The sequence below is a fragment of the Mustela putorius genome, unplaced genomic scaffold (genome assembly GCF_011764305.1).
Source record: "Mustela putorius furo isolate JIRA1106 unplaced genomic scaffold, ASM1176430v1.1 tig00003858_pilon_pilon_pilon, whole genome shotgun sequence".
NCBI classification, from domain to species: Eukaryota; Metazoa; Chordata; class Mammalia; order Carnivora; family Mustelidae; genus Mustela; species Mustela putorius.
Genome location: NW_025422010.1, coordinates 4,779,266 through 4,800,313, shown reverse-complemented (window position 1 = coordinate 4,800,313; position 21,048 = coordinate 4,779,266). Strand labels below are relative to the sequence as shown.

The 21,048-nt window shown below is 46.1% G+C and overlaps 1 protein-coding gene across 1 annotated transcript in view; it reads right to left on the bottom strand.

Annotated features, from left to right (window-relative positions):
* DGCR8 (DGCR8 microprocessor complex subunit) overlaps window positions 1-21,048 on the bottom strand; it is a 36,454-nt gene that overhangs the window by 3,388 nt on the left and 12,018 nt on the right. The window contains exons 7-12 of the mRNA XM_045065336.1: window positions 20,716-20,817; window positions 19,860-19,958; window positions 18,178-18,260; window positions 2,822-2,922; window positions 2,388-2,494; window positions 1,066-1,193 (exon numbers count right to left, since the gene is read on the bottom strand). Of these exons, the coding sequence (XP_044921271.1) occupies window positions 1,066-1,193; window positions 2,388-2,494; window positions 2,822-2,922; window positions 18,178-18,260; window positions 19,860-19,958; window positions 20,716-20,817 (620 nt within the window). The remainder of the gene's footprint in view (window positions 1-1,065; window positions 1,194-2,387; window positions 2,495-2,821; window positions 2,923-18,177; window positions 18,261-19,859; window positions 19,959-20,715; window positions 20,818-21,048) is intronic.

Here is a 21,048-nt window from a genome sequence, read left to right as displayed (position 1 = left end):
CTGACCCTCACAATGTAACAGCCAGAGCACGGCCTCAGCCAACAGCAACGGCATGCTGCCAGATGGGACACATCCTGGCACTGGGAGCCCACCAGCCCCAGACACAGGGCTCTCTGCATGCCCTATGACTTTCAGCATGGGACCAAGCTGTCCTGAGGCCCTTCCTGGGTGAAGTGGCCATCTCTAAGAACGCCTGCTGGGCCTAGGAGTGTCAGACTCCACCTGTCCTCCGAAAGATGTCAGCTGGGGCTGTGCCCAGACCGGACCCTCGCCCTCCAAGCTTGGAAGGGTTTCCATTCATGGGCCAAAACAGGCTTTCTCCCTCTCAATCTTAGTCCAACCAAGATGCTGCACAAAAGGAAGGGACATAAAGGCACAAGTCGGCTTCATCTGCATCTGAATTTTCTCAGCAATTCCTATCGAGGTTCCTCAAAGCACTCTAGGTGCCCAGTGTCACCTCCTTCACTCCATCTTGTCAAGTCCAAAATGAGGGCCTCTTCAGGGATACCACAATGACCATCCCTCCCCTTACTGGGGTGCCAATAACCCGAACTATTTCTGGGAACATTAGGGGAAAACTTAAAAACCACAAACACCTCCCCATATTTCCTTCCACCTCACAAAGCACACAAACCTAAGGGTATTGCTTTAAATCTCAGGAACACAGCAAAACAGCCTAAACTAACCAGATGACACATTCACGCTGTTGAGTTAAAGGTAAACCGATATTTATAGCCAGGAAAAACTGTCCTGCATCTCTTACTCTCTGTCAATCCAAGGACTTCCAGCCCTGTGCACAAGACAACAGGGCTTAGCTGAGAAGCTTCCTCTCCACTTGGGCTGGCAGCACCCACCACCTGCACCTCCTGTTGGGCAGCCCTTCCCATGTAGCCAGTGCCAGACCCAGGCTTCTCAGGGAGGGAGACACAGCAGAAATGACCTCCCATCCCAGACATGCCCAGTAGAGGGCCCAAGAGGCAGCACTAAACAAGAGCAGAGCTACCCAACTCTGCCCCTGGGACAGCGGGACCCCAAACACGTGCTCCACGGTGGGGGCCCAGTTACCTGTTTGACCATCTTGCTGCTCTCGCGGCCATACATGCGAAGTAAAGACCCCCAGTTCTTGACATGTGGGTGCAGCAGCTGAAGGATTTTCTGAGAGGCCAACTGTTTCCCAACTCTCTTGTTCTTACCTGCGAGGTAAGACGAAATGTGGAGAGGGAATCCCTAACACCCAGCTGTCAACATGGCCACCTCTCCTAAAAGGAGCACGCCTGCTGTGCCCCCAGCCCACCTGAGGGTATGTTCTAGAAGATGGGGTACAGATGTGTTCTAGCCCTGCACTGGGCACCAGGTCTCACAAAGATGAGGCCAGGAGCCATCCCACTCCACTTTGCAGAAGAGCCCCCTTGGGGGCTTCATGAACTCAGCACAGGCATAACTGACAGGGCCTCCTTCCCACCACCCCCACACTTCCAGAGCAACAGACAAGCAACAATGGGTGTTGGCAGGCAGAGGGGAGGGGAGACTCCGCCAGAAAGCCCAGAGAAGTTTCCAGAGGGTGCATGCACTTTGGAGGGGTTTCTATACAGAGGGAAGGCAGGGCCAAGGAGCAGAGTGATCTGGAGAACAGTGAGTGCCAGAAGCCTTCTATGGCCAGACAGAGCAAGGCTGGCCACGCTTCCCAGACGGCGGGGGGGGGGGGGGGTGTCAGCGGTGCCAGCATTCCTCCTCTGCCCCTCCTGCCTGCTCTGGAAGGTAGTTCCGTGAAGACAGGTGTCTGCTGGATCATGGGGACAGCTGGGTCTGTAAGTGATTCTGCAGTTTTCCCAGGGACAACTGGTATGTTATCTTCCAATCTAACCAGCACTGGTTTTGTGTATATGATAGTCATACTCAGATTTATGATAGTCATACTCAGATTCCTTTTAAAATAATGTTTTAAAAAAGTGGTTACTCCAAAAACCAAATTCGGTAAGGAGTGCAGGTGGTGCACACAGACACCAGAACACGGGGACACAGAGTACGGCAAGCCAGGGGCTCTGTGGCCATTCAGGAAACCCCTCCTCCTGCCACGGGGACCACACAGTCTAACCCAAATGACCAATCCAATCCCAGGAACCAGGAGGACAGAGAGGGTGTGGGCAGGACTCCCACAGCCCTGCCTTAGGGTGGCTGGCTTTCAGAGGCTGAGAGGAGAGGCCAGTGGACACAGCACAGGTGATCAGCACCCAAGGCAGAAGCTCAGGAAAGATGCCAGAGCAGTGGCCAGAGACCCAGCCACAGAGGCTCAGGGCTGCCAGAGAGGCCACATGGCAGGGTGCGCCCTCCCCAGCGGTCACAGGAAATTGTGACAGGGCAGCGCGAAGCAGGGGGGCAAGGCTTACACCAGCCGCGCACTGTGTGCTTGCCACACGCCATGACATATTCGCTCTTCTGGTTTTTACCAGGAACCACTTCAAATTTGATGGATGTGTCACCCATTCCATGGTTTCTTTAAGAAAAAACAGAGACAACAGGTGACATCAGCTGCGAAGGGAGGAAAGAACTTCAGAAAAGCCCCTGAAAGGCTCTTTGATGAAGACCATTCCAACCCTTTCCCCAAACCACTTCTCAGCAGAGGAAGAGTCTTCATGCCAGATCTGATCTCATGGACTCTGACTGACCGCCAGGCACAAGGGGCCTCTGTGCACACAATGAAAACCTGTCAGCCCAGTCTTTCACAGCACCTCTTAAGCCAGGATAAATGGCTAATGAAGACACTGGGCACTAAAAGAGAAGCCCCCATGACCCCTCTCAGGAGGGGAAACACCCACCCTACCTTTTAAGGCACTCGTGGAGGATCTGATAGGGAGACAACAGTCCGGCCTTGCTGGTCAGCTCGTAGACCCGTGAGTCCTCAATACTGATGTGGTTAAAATACTACAAAACAAGGAAGCCACTCCTAAGTGCTGGACGCGCAGGGCTGCTCCCCATGCTGTCTGCTTTCCCCAGAAGTTCCCTGTCCTCTTTACTACCTCAAGGAGCAGGTCATAGCCCCACCACACTGTCCAGTTGCCCCCTGGGACGGGTTGAGCAGTGCTCTACTAGGGTGGGGAGAACATGCTGCAACAGAGCCTGGTGCTGCCTGGGAGCCCTTTCTGAATCTAAGTGCGATCAGACGCTTAGAAATCTAAAGACAGACAACCTTAGGAGAAAAAATGTGGAGATCTTCATAAGATTATAGAAGAGACACACTAAGTCAGACAAAAGCAGTGTATTCTAAAAAAGGGCAAGCCTCCTGAAAGCTACAAAAGGCCTGGCTGGCTCCCGTTTCAAACAAAGTCACCCATCCTCACTAGTAAGACACCACATAACCCTTATGTTAGGAGGAAAAAGGGAAGTTCTGCACAACAGAGGCAGGCGGCAGCCAGGAAGTGGTTGTGACCCCATTAAGGCTTGGGCCTCTGCTGAGCCACCCCAGTGAAGGGAGGCCATGGCCTACCCTCTCAGCATAGCCCACCTCCCTGTTGGGGACTGCTGGACTTCGGGGCTGCCGAAACAAGGTACCACAAAGTGGGTGGCTTATTTTCTCACAATTCTGGAGGCCAAAAGTCCAAAACAAGTCAGTAGGCCACATTCCCTCTGAAAAATGAGTCAAGGAGATCCTCCTTGGCTTTCCTGGGTACTAAGAGCCCCACACTTTCCTTGGCTTGTGGCAGCACCGCTCCCATCTCCGCATGGCCCTTTCTCCACCTCCCTCCCTTTTCTTATAAGAACATTAACACTGCTTCTCTGGGCAGGGAGACAGGGGTTCCTCTCCCTCCACCAGCAGACTCAATGTGACAGAGTCAAAAAAAGCAAGGCACTATTTCTGAAGAGAACTCCTGATTCTGATAAGCTGAAAATCTCCCTGCTCCCATTTGTCTATTGTCTTCCAACAGGTCCCCACAAGATACCTCCATTTTCAAGTGTCCATATCAGCGGGGATCGGTTTCCAGGGAAAGTTATTCACCAAGATATCAAGCCCAGGCCCCGTCCTCAGTGGTTGGCCAGGTAGCCAAACCATCAGTGGTGGCTGGCGCTCTCACTCAGCCTATGAGCACTAGTCTCTAACCAGCAGCCAGCACCTGGGCTATGGACCAGGCTGATCAGGTAGAAAACAACTGTGTGCTAAGGATCCTCCCTGAGAGAGCCAAGGCACACACACACACAGCTGGGGAACACCCACTCAGAAGCCCAAAGACACCCAAGAGCCGCTGGCAAAGGCCCACGCCACAATTACCCGTACCAGGTGCCATAGCCACATGTGGCTGATGGTTAACCTGTGAGGGACATATAGGAAATGCAGCACAAAGGGCAAAAATGACCCACTGACAATGGTATGGAAGAAGCCTTGCACAGAAGCCTATGCCCAACAGACACTGAAGGACCATGAGGGAGCACCATGGACAGCCCAGCACCCATAAATTCAACAATTCAGAGAAAATGGACTAATTCCTTGAAAAATGCAAACTACCCAAATTGCCCTTTTCAAGAAGCTGAATTCGTAGAACTTTCCTGCAGAGAAAACTCCACATGCAGATGGCTTGATTGGTGACAACTGCCAAACATGTAAGGGGCGGGGGACACAATTCTAGACAACGTTCCAAAAAAACCTCAAGAGAAGGAACAATTGCCAATTCATTTTATGATGTTAGTAGTACCCTGTTATTAATACCTGACAAAGAGAATCTGATATCCCTCAATGAACACACGTGTAAAAATCCTAAACAGAGCATTAACAATACACAACCAGTAACAAATATAAACAAATATATGCCATGCCCAAGGAGGACTTATCCCAGGAATGCAGTTTTTAAATAAATCAACCAAATTCACTCTATCAACCTATTAAAGAGGAAAAGGCCTATCATATCAATAGCTGCAGAAAGGGCCATCTGACAAACTGCCAACACCCTTTCATGATAAGAACACTCAACAAACCCAGAATAGAAGAACCTGTCCTGAACCAGATAGAGGGCACCAACAAAAAACTGACACCTAACATCACAATCTGTGGTCAGAGGCTGGATCACTGCCGCCTAAGATCGGAAACAAGACTAGGATGGCCACTCTCCCCACTGCTATGTAATGGAGCTTCTAGCCAGAGCAGCAAACCAAGAAAAAGAAACAAAAGGCACCCAGATTGGAAAGGAAGAAATTCAACCAACTTTTAATCAGTCAGCCTACTCTGTACACAGAATTCCAAATAAATCTACAGAAAAAGTACTAGAATAATACAGTTAGTGAAGATGCAAGATACAAAGTCAACATACAGACAGTAAATTCCATCTCTCTACAGTAGCAATCCAGAGTCAGGACTGAAACCAACAGTTCCCAAACACGTATGAAACACTTCTGTCTAAATCCAAGAAAATGAAAGCAAGATCTGAACACTGGAGATGACCCAGCAACAATAAAATGACATGGAAGAAAACCTCAATACATGGGGAGACACACTGGGCTTGTGAGCCGAAAGACTCCATACTGTTAGGAATACATTCTCCCCAAATTTATCTACAGATGTAACACAATTCCAATCAGAATCTCAACAGAACTTTCCATACTGACATACTACTTCTATATGTAAGGGCAAAGGAGCATGGTATGGAAGTCCTTTTGAAAAAGAACAAAGTCGGAGGGTTCACAATCTGATTTCAAGAATTCACGTCACTGGGGCGCCTGGATGGCGCAGTCAGTTACGCATCTGATTCTTGGTCTCAGCTCAGGTGGGGATCTCAAGGTCGTGAGACTGAGCCCTGCATTGGACTCCCCACTCAGTGAGAAATCTGCTTGGGATACTATACCCTCTGCCCTGTCACACTCGCTCTCTCTCAAATAAATCTATCTTTAAAAAAAAAAAAGAATTCATCTCATTAAGAAGGTGTGGCATTGAAGGGACAGACACACAGACCAAAGAGATAGAACCAAATGCAGAGACAGACCCACACACACATACATGCTGCTCCCACAGATAGGCAAAGGCATCCAGTTGAAAACACATCTACTGTACTGCCCAGGAGAACCATCTTGGGTGTTTACTTAACTACGCTCACAGGGAATCCTGACAGCCTCGTAGCAACACTAAACACCCAAAACTGGAAATGTGTTCAACACCCCTCAATCAAGGAAGAACACACCCAGCACTGCCCTACAGTAGGCAGTCAGCAGCATAAACAACCATAGACACAGGCACCAACAGAGACGAATCCTACGTGCATCACTGAGCTGGAGCCTGGTTCTCAGTGGGACTCCACTGATAAGACATTTGGGAATTGGCTAACCTAGGAAGACAGCTCAATGCCTAGCAGGGTGAAAAGAGAGAATTCTGACTACAAAAGGACAGTTCAAGAGAATTGGGAGGGGGAGAAGATTTGAAAATGTTCTGTCTTGATTGTGCTGTGGGTTACATGATAAAATGAAAGGCATGGCTCAAAACTCACAAATGTCTACCCAAAAGTGCATTTAACTCTCTATAAATTAAGAAGTAAATTGGGAGGGGGGGGGACCAAAAAGGCAAAAACAACAGGTCACTAATACCTAAATTCTAGAACAACCATGAACCAACCAGAACCCACAACTATCTAAAAAGCAGTAATATACTGAGAAAAAAAAAAAAAATCACCCCAGGTCTTACGAGTGGGTATAGTGCCATTTCTGGTCCTGTGTTTTCGCCTTTTTTTTTTTTTTTAAAGATTTTATTTGTTTGACAGAGAGAGACGCAGCAAGAGAGGGAACACAAGCAGAGCGAGAGGGAGAATCAGGCTCTCCATGTAGAAGAGAGCCTGATGCGGAGCTCGATCACAGGATCCTGAGATCATGACCAGAGCCAAAGGCAGAAGCTTAAAGATTGAGCCACCCAAGCACTCTGTTTCAGCTTTTTTTTTTTCTTTTTTCTTTTATTTCTTTTTGTTGGGGTGGGGGGCATTTATTTTATTTTATTTTATTTTTATTTTTTATAAACATATATTTTTATCCCCAGGGGTATAGATCTGTGAATCGCCAGGTTTACACACTTCACAGCACTTTTTTTTTTTTTTTTAAGATTTTATTTATTTCTTTGAGAGAGAGAGAGAACATGAGAGGGAGAAGCAGACTCTCTGCCAAGCAGGAGCCCGATGTGCGACTGGATCCTGGGACTCCAGGATCATGACCTGAGCCGAAGGCAATTGCTTAACCAACTGAGCCACCCAGGCACCCCTGTTTTTGCCTTTTTAATCAACACCAAGCACATCCTGCCCACATGGCAGCTCTCACACTCTGGATGTTCTATACATCCATGCCACCACTGTGTGTTAACTTCCTCCACTGCACCTCAAGTACAGGAGGACACAGAACTCCCAAAGAACCAAGGCCCTCCAGACCACCTTGGCATCCTACCGTCCCCTCGCCCCCTGGAGTCCACATAAGAAGGGAATGCTGCCCCTACAGCCCCAGCTCTGGCACCAAACCTCCACAGAGGCATCATGGGAAAGAGGGGCCACCACCTACGAGATACTCACAAGGATATGACAGAAACACCGTCACAGTTTTTAGGAGCAAGACAGCAAAATCAGGGGCACCTGGGTGGCTCAGTGGGTTAAGCCTCTGCCTTCGGCTCAGGTCATGATCCCAGGGTCCTGGGATCGAGCCCCACATCGGGCTCTCTGCACTGCAGGGAGCCTGCTTCCTCCTCTCTCTCTGCCTGCCTCTCTGCCTACTTGTGATCTCTGTCAGATAAATAAAGAAAATATCTTAAAAAAAAAAAGAACAAAATCAGTCAGGATTGAGCTGCTCTAATACATCCAACCTGACAGAAAAGCTACTTTCTTCTCTGACAAATTTTAAAACAAGGGAAAAATACAAATGTGTATGTGTGCACACATATACAACTAAATTCTAAGTGTGAAAAAACTTCTCCAGAGAATGAGGACAATTTTGGTCACTGGACACATATTTGGATCCTTGTATCCAGTTCCTGGCATGGAGCTCCTAAAACCCTTAGTATTTCCTCACTCACCTGAGTTTATGCTAATGAGGAGACTAAGGGGGCTAGGTGAGGACCCTAGATAGTTTCATGATGGGAACTTCATGATCGGACTGGTCACCAGAAAGATGAAACACAATTAAGGAACTGTTCGTTTGGCTGTCCATTTGTATCCTTTATAATAAACCAGTAAACAAAAAGTTTTTCCCTGAGTTCTGAGAACAGTCTAAAAAAGCTCAAATTCAGGGCGCCTGAGTGGCTCAGTGGGTTAACCCTCCGCCTTTGGCTCAGGTCACGATCTCAGGGTCCTGGAATCGAGCCCTGCATTGGGCTCTCTGCTCCGCAGGGAGCCTGCTTCTCCCTCTCTCTCTGCCTGCCTCTCCTCCTGCTTCTGATCTCTGTCTGTCAAATAAATAAATAAAATCTTAATAAATAAATAAATAAGCTCTAATTCAAGCAAATTAATGTACCTGAGGGAAGTCATGAGAACCCCTGAATCTGTAGTTGGCTGGACAATGTGGGTGGCCTGGGCACCCCACTGGTGGCCGGAGTGTGAAGTGTACAGTCTTCTGGTACTGAGCCAACTCCATGTAGACCGTGTGAGAACTGACAAGATAAAGCCCCTTGTGTGAATAAGGGAACTTTTACCTGGGATTTCCAAGCTGCCCATGTGGCCTCCTCCACCTAGGGAAACTTTTCTCAGGCTATTTTCTGATGTCACTTCTGGAAAGATTCCTCACCTTCCAGAAAAGCCCCAGAGTACAGGACCAGAACCTGAACCTTATTACAATCCACACAGCCCGAGGCACAAATTCCAGAAACCCACAACATCTGTCCCACAGATGCCTCGGGCAAATGCAAGGAAAAGGGTGCAGCCACAATGACCTTGCAGACTGAGGGCAGGAAGAAGGTGGAGGATCAAAGAACAGAGCACAAAGACTGCCAGCTGGTCAATGTCAAAGCCATGCACCTCCAAAAAAGAAGAGGTAAGTAACCCCAGGCCTCTGATCTCCAGGTGTGAGGCAGTGACAGGGTTGATGGTACAGCTTAGGGAGAGCCTGCAGCCCTCCAGGTGCACATCCCACTGCATGGCCACTATGAGGAGGCCACAATGCAGGTGGTAGGCTGCAAAGGGCAGCTGGGCCATAGCAGGGAACTGGACACTGTGCAACACACATATCCTGCCAAGGCTCTAGGAGCCACGGAACACACCCTGGGTCCCTGTGCTGGCCAGACTGAAACCCAGAAGTCCCTGCTTAGGGAACTACAATGGTGCCAAACACGAAAGTGAACCATAGCCAGAGACACCAGAGACTTTCAGATTAAAAACTGGACTTAACTGCTTATTCATTCAACCACCAACCAAGCAAGATGGTGGTATCGTAAAGGCTACAACACGAAAGATAGATTGTCTTGGATGTTATCTTGAAACCAGCCATTCCTAACCCTTGCTCTACTAACCCTGGAGAATTTTCCATTATCGCAACAAGTCAAAAATTTCTGAAGTCAACTGTCATTTACTGAGTTACTTAAAAGTTTTACCACAATAATAGCCACAGACAAGTAGATGTGGGTCCTTTAAGACCTCCCATTCCCCCACCGCCATCCACCTATCCCCTGCTCCCCACTGGGGTTCAACAGTGGAGCCAGCTCAGAGAAGCTGCTGAGACAAAGTAAAGTTCCATCCTCCAAAAAGGCTGCTGGAGCCACACATGCCCTGCCGGCCTAGGCCAGGCCGACTCCCGGCACCGGAAGGGCAATTACCCTTCCCATTTCTGCTACCCTGTATCAGAGTGCCGAGCAAGCTATATAGCCCAGGCATCATCAACTGCAACAACCAGTCCTAAGGGCCTTAGCGGGCTGTGGGCAGGGGCCCAAGTACCAGGCTCTCCAACATGCCCTGGAAGCCGCCCTAAACACCGCTGTCCCACAGCTGGGTTCTTCAGACTTAGACTTGAAGATGTGAGGCTTTTCTGGAGGACCTAGTCCTTTTGAGATTGTCTCTGGGGATTAGGGTCTGCGACCTCTCTGTGGTCCATCTATGACAATAAAGCAAAGAATATAGACGGCTGACTGCCACAGACACTGCCGTATTTTATAACAGTATCAGTCTAAAACAAAGAAAACAATCTAAGGAACATTTATTCAAGAATGGCAAGACAATGAGTTTTGTAGCATTTTAACTTGGCCCATTCCTGTCTCCTCTTCCCAGCTCTATAGTAGCCTTAGGAACCAGCAACCCCAGAGCCACTAAAGAAGGCAGGATGGTTCCCCAATACTCCGACCCCAGAGAACCATCACTATCTGGCCCAGGTGGCAGGGCTACAGAAAAGCCCCATTTAAAAACCTGCCATTGTGTGATCCAACTAAGAGCTCACTCCGTGAAAATACCCCAACTTCCCAGGAAATCTGTCAAAAATAATCAGTGACAACTATTTCCTACTGCAACTATATGAGGCTGGAATATCAGCTGGCAAGCAAGAGGCAGGTCAGAAAACATAAAAGGGAATGTAGAGAATGAGACAGATGCCCATTAAGGGACTTTGAAAAGCTCTAACTTGCCTGGGGATCTAGGTGGCCACGCACATGCCCAGGAGACCCAAGAAAGCCCAAATTTCTCACCCAACTGATCTGGAAGCTCCATGCAAGTGGGAAGTAAAGGCTAATACACAGTTATCAACTACTAGAGCATTAAAGGTGACCCCAACATGCATAAAAAGTCCCCTGGCAAAGGAGACTTACTGGTTTACGTCAAGAAATATCTGATCTGGATTTCACAGAATAGACTGGAAAAGTCACTGTTATGGGCTGAAATATATCTTCCCACAAATTCATATATTCATAAATTCATATACTGAAATCCTAACTCTGAGTATGCCATTATGTGACCTTTTCTGCAGCCTTATAGATAATCAAGTTAAAATCAGATTATTAGGGTGGGCCCTAAATTCAATATAAAGAGGAGATTTGGAAACACACACACACACACACACACACAGCCTCTTAGTTATCTCCAACAACTATCTCCAAATGAAGGAAAGAGGCCTGAAAGAGATCCTTCCCTCCCAGCACCCAGAAGGAACCAACCCTGCTGACACTTGCAGATGTCAATTGTGAGGCAAAAAATTTGTCTAAATCACCCAGGTTGTGATATGTTGTTATGCCAATGTTAGCAAACTAACAAAATCACTAATAAGTCAACAGCAGCAAAAACAACAAATCTTGAGAAGGGGTGGTAATCTGATATCTAGAGTTGCCACATTATTTTAAATGTCCCAGATTTCAACAAAAGAAATCATGAAACAGGAAATGAAACACAAATGTATATGCCCTACGAGATGCAGGAAAGCAGTCAATATAAACCATCCCTGAGGAAACCAGACTTTAAAATAGCTATAATAAATATGCTCAAAAAAAAAAAGCATGTATAAAGAATTAGTGATTAGAAGAAACCACAAGAACAATATCTCACCAAACAGAGTATCAATAAAGACATAGAAATTATAGGGGCACCTGGGTGGCTCAGTGGGTTAAAGCACTGCCTTCAGCTTGGGTCATGATCTCAGGGTCCTGGGATCAAGCCCCACATCGGGCTCTTTGCTCAGCAGGAAGCCTGTTTCCTCCTCTCTCTCTCTCTCTGCCTGCCTCTCTGCCTACTTGTGATCTCTGTCTGTCAAATAAATAAATAAAATCTTTAAAAAAAAAAAAAAAGACATAGAAATTATAAAAAATTCACCAGAGGGTTCAAAAGCAGATTCGGTCAGAAGAAAGATCAGTAAACTTAAGATAGGCAAACTGAAGGCATGTCTGGGTGGCTCAAACAGTTAAGCTTCTGACCCTCAAACTCAGGGTCATGAGTTCAAGCCCCCACACTGGTTGGGCTCCATGCTAGGTAGGCATGGAGCCTACTTGAAGGAAAAGGGGAAAAAAAAAAGGCAAATAAAAAATATCCCGTCTGAGGAACATTTAAAAAAAAAAAAGACCAGTGACTATGATGTCTGTGTGTCTAAGACTGGTGAGATACTGTGGGAGTGTACCAGCTTACCTATAATGGGAGTCCCAGAAAGAGAGGAGAAATAAAAGAGCAAAAAAATATATGTGAGGAAACAACGTCTCTAACTTCCCAAAGATGAAAAACATTACATATTCAAGAAGTTCAACAAATTCCAAAAATGAAAGCTAAAGAAATCTATACCTAGATATCACTGTCAAAGGCCAAAGAGAAAACCTTGGAAACAGTAAGAGAGAAACAATTCATCAATAATGTGACTCTAAGTAAGATGAACAGCTGACTTCTCATTGGTTGTAGAGGCCAGAAGGCAGTAGGATGACATAGTCCCACCATGAAGAAAAGAATGTCAACCAAGAATTCGGTAACAAAACTATGCTTTTAAAAAGGGAATCGTGGGCGCCTGGGTGGCTCAGTGGGTTAATAAGCCTCTGCCTTCGGCTCAGGTCATGATCTCAGGGTTCTGGGATCGAGCCCTGTGTCAGGCTCTCTGCACAGCAGGTAGCCTGCTTCCCCTCCCTCTCTGCCTATCGCTCTGCCTACTTGTGATCTCTGTCTGTCGAATAAATAAAAATCTTAAAAAAAAATTAAAATTAAAAAAAAAAAAGGGAACCGTTACAACATTCTCAGATCAATAAAAAGTGAGAGAATCTACTGCTAGTAGAACTGTCCTCCAAGAAATACTAAAAGCCTTCCCTCTGAAATAAAAGGAACACTACAGACTGTTAACAAACTGAGGGCACTACAGAAAGTAAAGGTAACTACAGTAAATAAAAGACAGTGTAAACACATATTTTAACTCTTTGTTCTACCTTAATTAAAAGACAACTACATAGGGGCGCCTAGGTTGCTCAGCGGGTTAAGCCTCTGCCTTCAGCTCAGGTCATGATCTCAGGGTCCTGGGATCAAGCCCCGCATCGCATCGGGCTCTCTGCTCAGCAGGGAGCCTGCTTCCCCCACCCCTCTCTCTCTGCCTGCCTCTCTGCCTACTTGTGATCTCTCTCTCTCTCAAATAAATAAATAAAATCTTAAAAAAAAAGACAACTACATAAAGCAATAATTATAAATCCATGTTTAAGACACACAATATATGGGGAGATATCATTTGTGACAGTGAAAGCACAAATATGGGTGTCAACAGAGCTATAGAGGAGCAAAGTTTTTGTATATGATTGAAGGTGGCAATAGTCCAAACCAGATTGTTTTCAGTTTAAATGTGACTGAAATGTGGTTAGGTCAACCACTGAGAAAAGAACTGAAGTATTTAAGGCAAAGAAAGCAGTAATGGAGGAACTGAGGAACAAAAAGACATAGAACAGAAAGCAAACAATGTAATGGCATACATCAATTCTACCTTATCAGTAATTACATTTCAATGGACTAAGTACCCAACCCCACTGAAAAAACAAAAACAGAAACAAAAAAAAAAAAAAAAGTCAATAAACTGAAATTAAAAGGGGTGCCTGGCTGGCTCACTCAGTGGTGCATAGGACTCTTGATCTCAGGTGATTTTTAGTTCAAGCCCCACGCTAGGTGCAGAGATTACTTTAAAAAAAAAAAAAATCTTTTGGGGCGCCTGGGTGGCTCCGTCAGTTAAGCGTCCAACTCTTCATTTTGGGGCAGGTCATGGTCTCATGGGTGGTGGGATGGATGGAGCAGGGTAGCTCCACACTCAGTGAGAAGTCTGCATAGGGATTTTCTCTCCCTCTGATACTTCTCCTACTCTCATTCACACTCTCTCTCAAATAAATTAATTCTTTAAAAATAAAATAAAATGAGGGGTGCCTGGGTGGCTCAGTGGGTTAAAGCCTCTGCCTTCGGTTCAGGTCATGATCCCAGGGTCCTCGGATCAACCCCCGTGCCAGGCTCTCTGCTCAGTGGGGTACCTGTTTCCCTTCCTCTCTCCCTGCCTGCCTCTCTGTCTACTTGGAATCTCTGTCAAATAAATAAAATCTTAAAAAAAAAAAAAAAAAAAGTAAAAGTAAATAAAATGAATCTTCCAAAAAAAAAATTGCTCTGGTAGGTCCTCTGATCAAAAGACAGAGACTGATAGAAGGATAAACACAAAACCCAATTATATGCTGTCTATAAGACATGTTTAGATTCAAAGTTACAAAGAGGCTTAAAAGGTATAAAGAGGGAAAACACATATCACGCAGAGTAATTTAGGGAGTAGGAGTGACTATCAGATAAAACTGACTCTAAGATAAAAACTGTTACTAGAAATGAAGGATACTTAAAAACAGCAAAGGGCCCGTTGATCAAGATGACATAACTATTATAAACATTAAACAGAACTGACTTCTAGTTTCAACACTTGTGACACCAAGTGAGTGGGCTTCCACACCGGGCAGCTCTACCACTAACTGCCAGGAGCTGCAGCAGACTCCACAGCTTAAGGGCTCAGACCCACAAGACTGTTGCCACCACTTGACTTCAAGTCCACGTTGTGCTTCTGACTGAGCAACTGCACAATGCCAGTTCCCAACCCTTCCTCAGCTTCAATAATTTCCCAGACAGCTCACAGAGAACTGGTTTATTACAAAAGGAAAGGGCTCAGGAACACCCAATGGAAAAGATAAATATGGCAAAGTATATACGGCCATCTTTTTAGCACCTCAATGTGTTCACCAACCCAGAAGCTCTCTGAACCCCTCAGTTTTTTGTTTTTATTTTTGTTTTTTAAGGAAGGCTTTACTACATAGGCACAACTGATTACATCATTGGCCATTACTGATCAGCTCAACATCCACTGCCCCCTAAACACACACACACTACACACATACGGCGCAAGCGTGGAGGCTGAAAGTTCTAATCCTCCTGGTAGATTCCACAGGCAACCAGCTCCTATTCAAAGGGATGGTCCAAAAGTCACTTGATTAACATGAACTCAGGTGTGGTTGAAAGGGATGTGTTAGGGGAATCTGGCTGGCTCAGTTGGTGGAACATACAATTCTTGATATTAGGGTCTTGAGTTTGAGCCCCAGGTTGGGTATAGAGATTACTTAAATAAATACAAGTAATGGAAGCAAAGAAGGAAGGAAGAAAGGAAGGAAAGAAGAAAGGAAAAGGAAGGGGAGGGATGGGATAAATTGATATTAAATATAAGAAAATAAGAAAAGACATTCCATTCTCCTTTATCAACCTGCAGCTTTTTAAAGAACTTGGGACAAAAAACAATGTATTGTAGAAGCTCTGCACCAGGAACCAAGAACAAAGACCAAACATACATTTCTTATTATATCGCAATACCACAAACATGTATGTATCTAACAACAGCCCCAAAATACTTTAAGCAAAAATGGAGAGAACTGAAGGGACAAATAATTCAAGAATAACAGCTGGAGACTCCAATACCCATTCTCAACAACAGACAGAAGGAAGACAGTGCACCTGAGTGGCTCAGTCAGTTGGGCACCTGACTTGATTTTGGCTCAGGTTGAGGCCTCAGGGTTGTGAGACAGAGTCCTGAGCTGGACTCCAACTTCATGCTGGGCATGGAACTTGCTTAGGATTCTCTCTCTCCATCTCCCTCCGCCCCATCCACCACGTGCACACAGGGGCTCTCACTCTCTCTTAAGGGAAAAAAACCCAAAAAACAAAAACGGATAGAAGAACAAAGCAGAATACCAACAAAGATATAGAATAAACACTATTCGCCAACTGGACCTAACCGACACCTGCTTCACCCAGTAACACCAGGAAGCACACTCGCCTCCTGCACACACGTAAAACTCTCCAGGGCAGACCGTATGGTAGGTCCTAAGACAAGCCTCAGTGAACTTAAAAGGACTGGTCGAAACCATACAAACTATGTTTTCAAACAACACAGGAATTAAATAAAGACCAACAACTAAAGGAAATTTGGGGAAATTCACAAATATATGAAAAGTAAAATGACCAATTGTTCAAGGAAGAAATCACAAGGGAAATTAGCAAAATACTCGGAAATGAACGAAAACAAACACAACACAGTAAATGTGCTGCAGTAGTACACAGAAGAAAATTTATGGCCATAAATTCCAGTATTTAAAAAGAACACCTCAAATACCCTAACCTGAAGACAGTAAATGTGCTGCAGTAGTACACAGAAGAAAATTTATGGCCATAAATTCCAGTATTTAAAAAGAACACCTCAAATACCCTAACCTGAAGACACTAGAAAAGAAGAACTAAACCTAAGGCTGGCCAAAGAAAGGATATAAAGGCTAAAGCAGAAAAAAATGAAACAGAAAACAAAAAAGCCAATAGGAAAACAAACAAGTTGGGGCGCCTGGGTGGCTCAGTGGGTTACGCCGCTGCCTTCGGCTCAGGTCATGATCTCAGGGTCCTGGGATCAAGTCCCGCATCGGGCTCTCTGCTCAGCAGGGAGCCTGCTTCCTCCTCTCTCTCTGCCTGCCTCTCTGCCTACTTGTCTCTCTCTGTCAAATAAATAAATAAAATCTTTAAAAAAAAAAAAGGAATAAAAAAAAAGAAAAAGAAAAGAAAACAAACAAGCAAACAAAATCAGAAATTGGATCTTTGAAAGATCAACGACAGTGACAAACTTTAGACTGACCAAGAGAAAAAAGAAGACTGAAACTATGAACAGGAATGAACATAGGAGCAGCACAAACAACAAAATATAGCGAGTCACAAGGGAATACTATGAAAGAATGTATGCCAATAAAGGAGACAGTCTAGGTCAAAAGGAAAAATTCCTATGAAGACACAAAGTTCCCAAACCAGCTCAAAAAGGAGCAGAATATCTGAAGAGAAGTACACGAGGGGTGCTTGGGTGGCTCAGTCAATTTAGCATTTCCCCTTGGCTCAGATCATGCTCTCACCGTCCTGGGATCGAGCCCTGCATCCGGCTCCTTGCTCAACATGGAGCCTGCTTTCCGAACCTCTCTCTCTGCCTGCCGCTCCCCTTGTTTGTGCTCTCTCTCTGCCAAATAAAAAAGACCTTCTTAAAAAAAAAAAAAAGAAAGAAAGAAAGAAAGAAAAAGAAGCACACATGAAAAGACTGAATCAGTAATTAAATAATCTCAAAGTCAAGTCTAGACTCAGATGATTTCACTGGTGAATTCTACCAAATGCTTAAAAATTAATACCAACCTTTCATAAACTATTCCACACAAGAGAGGAATACTTTCCACCTCATTCTGTAAAGACAGTATTTCCCCAACACCAACACCACAAGAAAATTACAGACCAGTATCCCTCATAAATACAGCTAAAGTCCTTAACAAAATACCAGCACTCTAAATCCAGCATACATAAAACCAAGTGGGATTTGTCCCAGAAATTCAAGGTTGCTTTACTATTCAAAAACCTATGCAATATACCACCATATGAGTAAAAAAGACAAAAACCACACAATCATCTCAATAGAAGCAGGAGAAACATTTGACAAAATCCAACCATTCCTGAAAAAAAACTCTCAGCAAAACAGAAGGAAGCTTCCTCAATCAGTTAAAACCCAGAGCGAACACCTCGTGGCTTAAAAAGAAGCCAGTCAATAAAGAACCACATATGTCATTTGATTCCACTGATACGAAGTGACCAGGGCTGGCAAATCCATCAAAACAGAAAGAGGATTAGTGGTTGCCAAGGGTTGAGGGGCTGGGGGACAGGGAGAAATCAGGAGTGACTGCTAACAGGTATAGGATTTCCTTTTAGAGAGATGAAAATATTCTAAGATTCGACCACTGCGATGATTGTACAACTCAATATACAAAAATCCAATCAACAGTATAGTTTAAGGGAGCAAAATTTATGGTACATATAGATCAATAAAGCCATTATAAAAAAGAATGCCTTCTTCAGATTTTGAAAATCCCTCACTACACATAACCATAGAATCATATTTACCCAAAAAGGTTTACAAGTAGTTTTAAACAGTTCTTAATACAGAAAACATAACTTACAGACTCTGTCTTAAAGACAGATTCCCACCATAGATCTACACTCCAGAGAGCTGACAGTGCGCATTCTTTACCCCCATTGCAAGACATGAAGGGCAAGCTTGCACAAAGACAAATAAGTTTCCCCTTTTATGAAAGATTAACAAATGAAAACCACCTGGAGCTGGGAGGACTAAATCCACAGCTCGCACTAGCCTGGGAGGTGGGGGTGGGGCAGTGGCGCAGGTGCTGCATTGGAGCCACAGCTCTAGACATAGCAGGACTAGGAAACTCACCTCAAGCTCTTCACTATCTTTGGGCTTCTCCTCAGAGGTCTGTTTGACAAAGTCAGGGATAAGGATCTCCAGCGTAGCCCGGGCTATGAAAAGAAAAACCCCAAGGGTGAGGGCTTGGGCCCAGCTTCCAGACTCCAGAGCAAGCCACATGCCAACTCCTGTGCAGGGCCAAGCTTCCCAGGGCTCAGAGGGAAACGAGGGCCCTGGGCAACAGCAGCGTTTCAGAGGCAGGCATAGCTTCTCCTCCTGAGCAAAGGACGCAGTGGGGCAAGTGCGAGGCTGTGGGCAGCCTCAGAAGCCACAAAAGCTATATGTTCTCTTGCCCTGAGGCGCTTGTAGCAGGCAAGGCAGGAGAGATGTTTCAGAGAAATCACGGTGGTGGCGTGCAGGGAAATGGCTCAGCAGGACCCAGGCCAAGTAGTGAGGCCAGAGGACTGAGCAGGCTGCTGTTGAGTGTGGGAGGGAAAAGCAGTGAAACCGAACAGATGTTCTTGAGAAAGCACCTGCAGGACGGAGCAGAGGGATGGCTCAGTGCTGAGCAGAGACTTCTAAATGAGCAGGCTGCCACTCACCACTGGGGTGAGGAAGTGGGGATGCTGGGGAATGCAGAGGGGTAACCTGTCCCTATAGAGTTGGAGGTGCTGCCAAGACATCCGAGTGAGTTATCTAGAGAGCAGCTGAGGTCTGAGCAGAGGAAGTGGATCCTCCCACATGGGGAGAGCACAGCCCTGCTGCCAGGACGCTTCCACTCCTACCGTGCGCCCAACTCTGTGAGCCCTCTGCCCCATGACCTTGGCAGCACTGGTTTGTTGAGCTGAAAAACCCTTTTGGCACAATCTCTCTAAAATGGACAGGAGGCCTTCCCAGAGGAGTGTAGTGTGTGAGCCCAGTACAGCCTCAGAGAGGGAAGGACAAAAAGTGACATATCTTCCCAACCATCCTCAGCATACACCACAAAAGAAAGCAACTCCAAGGTAAACTCTGAGTCCCACAAACAAAAGCACTTTTGCCACCCGAGATCTGGTAAGAACGTGATGAAGCCGTCATACTTCATGTGGGTACAGGGCAGAGCTGCTTTGGAAGACACTACAGCAGAGGCAGAAACCTTAAGAATTGAACTGTGGGCACCAAGCCTGGTGCACACCGCCAACACCCACCCTAAAATGTGCTCCACATCCAAGAAGAGGCCATGTAACCCTGACGGTGAAGCAGAATGGCTTCCCTTAACTGGAAAAGGAAAACATAGGCCTTCCCAGGGATCTGACCACTTACTTTCAGTCCCAAATCTAGAGATTGGAGGACTTACTTAGAAAATCATCCTCACACATGTCAAAACCACTCAGGAAAATCCCTCTTGGTCATCGAACATGCCCACATTTTGCTCAGTTTACACACCAACCCATAGAATGTGTGCTCACCATGACCCAGTCGGCATTGTGAGCAGTGGGGACAAGGGTAGGAGATTCTAGCCCAGCTGCCACAGAGCAGAGGTTTGAGTTCTCTAGTTTTATTTCTCACATTTTACTTCCTATTTGAGTCTTTGAGCACATACTTTTTAAAAAACCAAGTTAAAAGATTACATAAATCAAATGGCTTTTCCCCATGCCCAGCACTCCCTAGCCAAGGGGAGGGGCAGACACTGTGGGCAGCATGGGTCTCTGACATCTAAGTAGCCACATTACCAGCTTTGTTCTTCGCAAGTTTTTTGCTGCTTGCAGTTCCAGATCCATAGGTCACACCATCAATGGTCACCGAGGCACCAAAAGGTTCACTTGGGTTCTCTTAAAATTAAAATCATGGTTTTAAAAATGCTTACAAGACATTAAAAGCGTGCATATGTGCACACATACAATCTGCTAGCACCAACAGATAAGGCAGGGTTGGGGCTACTGCTGGAAGGGAGACATGGGCACTCCCTGAGGCACGGAAATAGGGCCAAGGACTAGGCAGCAGGCAGACAGCATGCCAGGAAAACTGGGAAACGGAGGACCAATAAGCTGGAAGGGAAACAGGAGGCCAGAGGCCAAGCCAACAGGCACAGGGAACAATGTCTATGAAAGATGGACAGAAGACTGTGAAGAACAGAGATGTACAGACGCAGGAAGCCAAGCAACAACATGAAAACGATGAGTGACGCCTGGGTTCAGGGTTCCACGGGGAAGATTAAACTGGTTTTCACAAAGGTGTGATGCAGATGACAACAGGAGACAGCTGGTGGGAAGTGCAAGCCTGAGGCCCCTTCACCCACCTGGGGGCAAGTGGAGACACAGTGAGAGAGCCTTTCTCAGAGCAGGGGATGAGAGGAAGGTGGGAGTGGGGGTAGTGGGAATGGTGAAAGGGGGAGGCGGGGGCATCTGCCCGCAGAAGGGGTACATGGCTGGGAAACCAACCCGCCCCTCTGCAGCACCCTTCTCCCTGCCATGCCCTTTCACTTCTCTCCCAGCAGAGTGGGGTTAACGGTCAGTTCCCACCTCCCCAGCCATGGCCCCAGTGAGGTGTAGGATTCTTCAAGGCTGAGGTGAGGGAGGTCAAACTTACCACATTCAAAGAAATTATAAACAGGGCGGACCTTGAGGACTCGCTGCATGTACTCGTGCAGGATGCAGACCTCGGACTTCCCATTAGGGTTAATGACAAACTCTGTGACAAGAAGGTCTATCTCAGCAACAGCGTGAGGACCTGTGGCAAGCTAGCTCTCAGGGCCAGCTCTCACCATCCACATTAGTGCCTCACTGAATTAGGGGCTCACCAATGTGAACGCAGTGCACCTCTGCATTCATACGATCGACATAAGCTTAGAAACAAATGCAACTCACACACACAGCATACGTTCTAAGACCATCAAGTGAAAAACAACAGGATCACCCATTT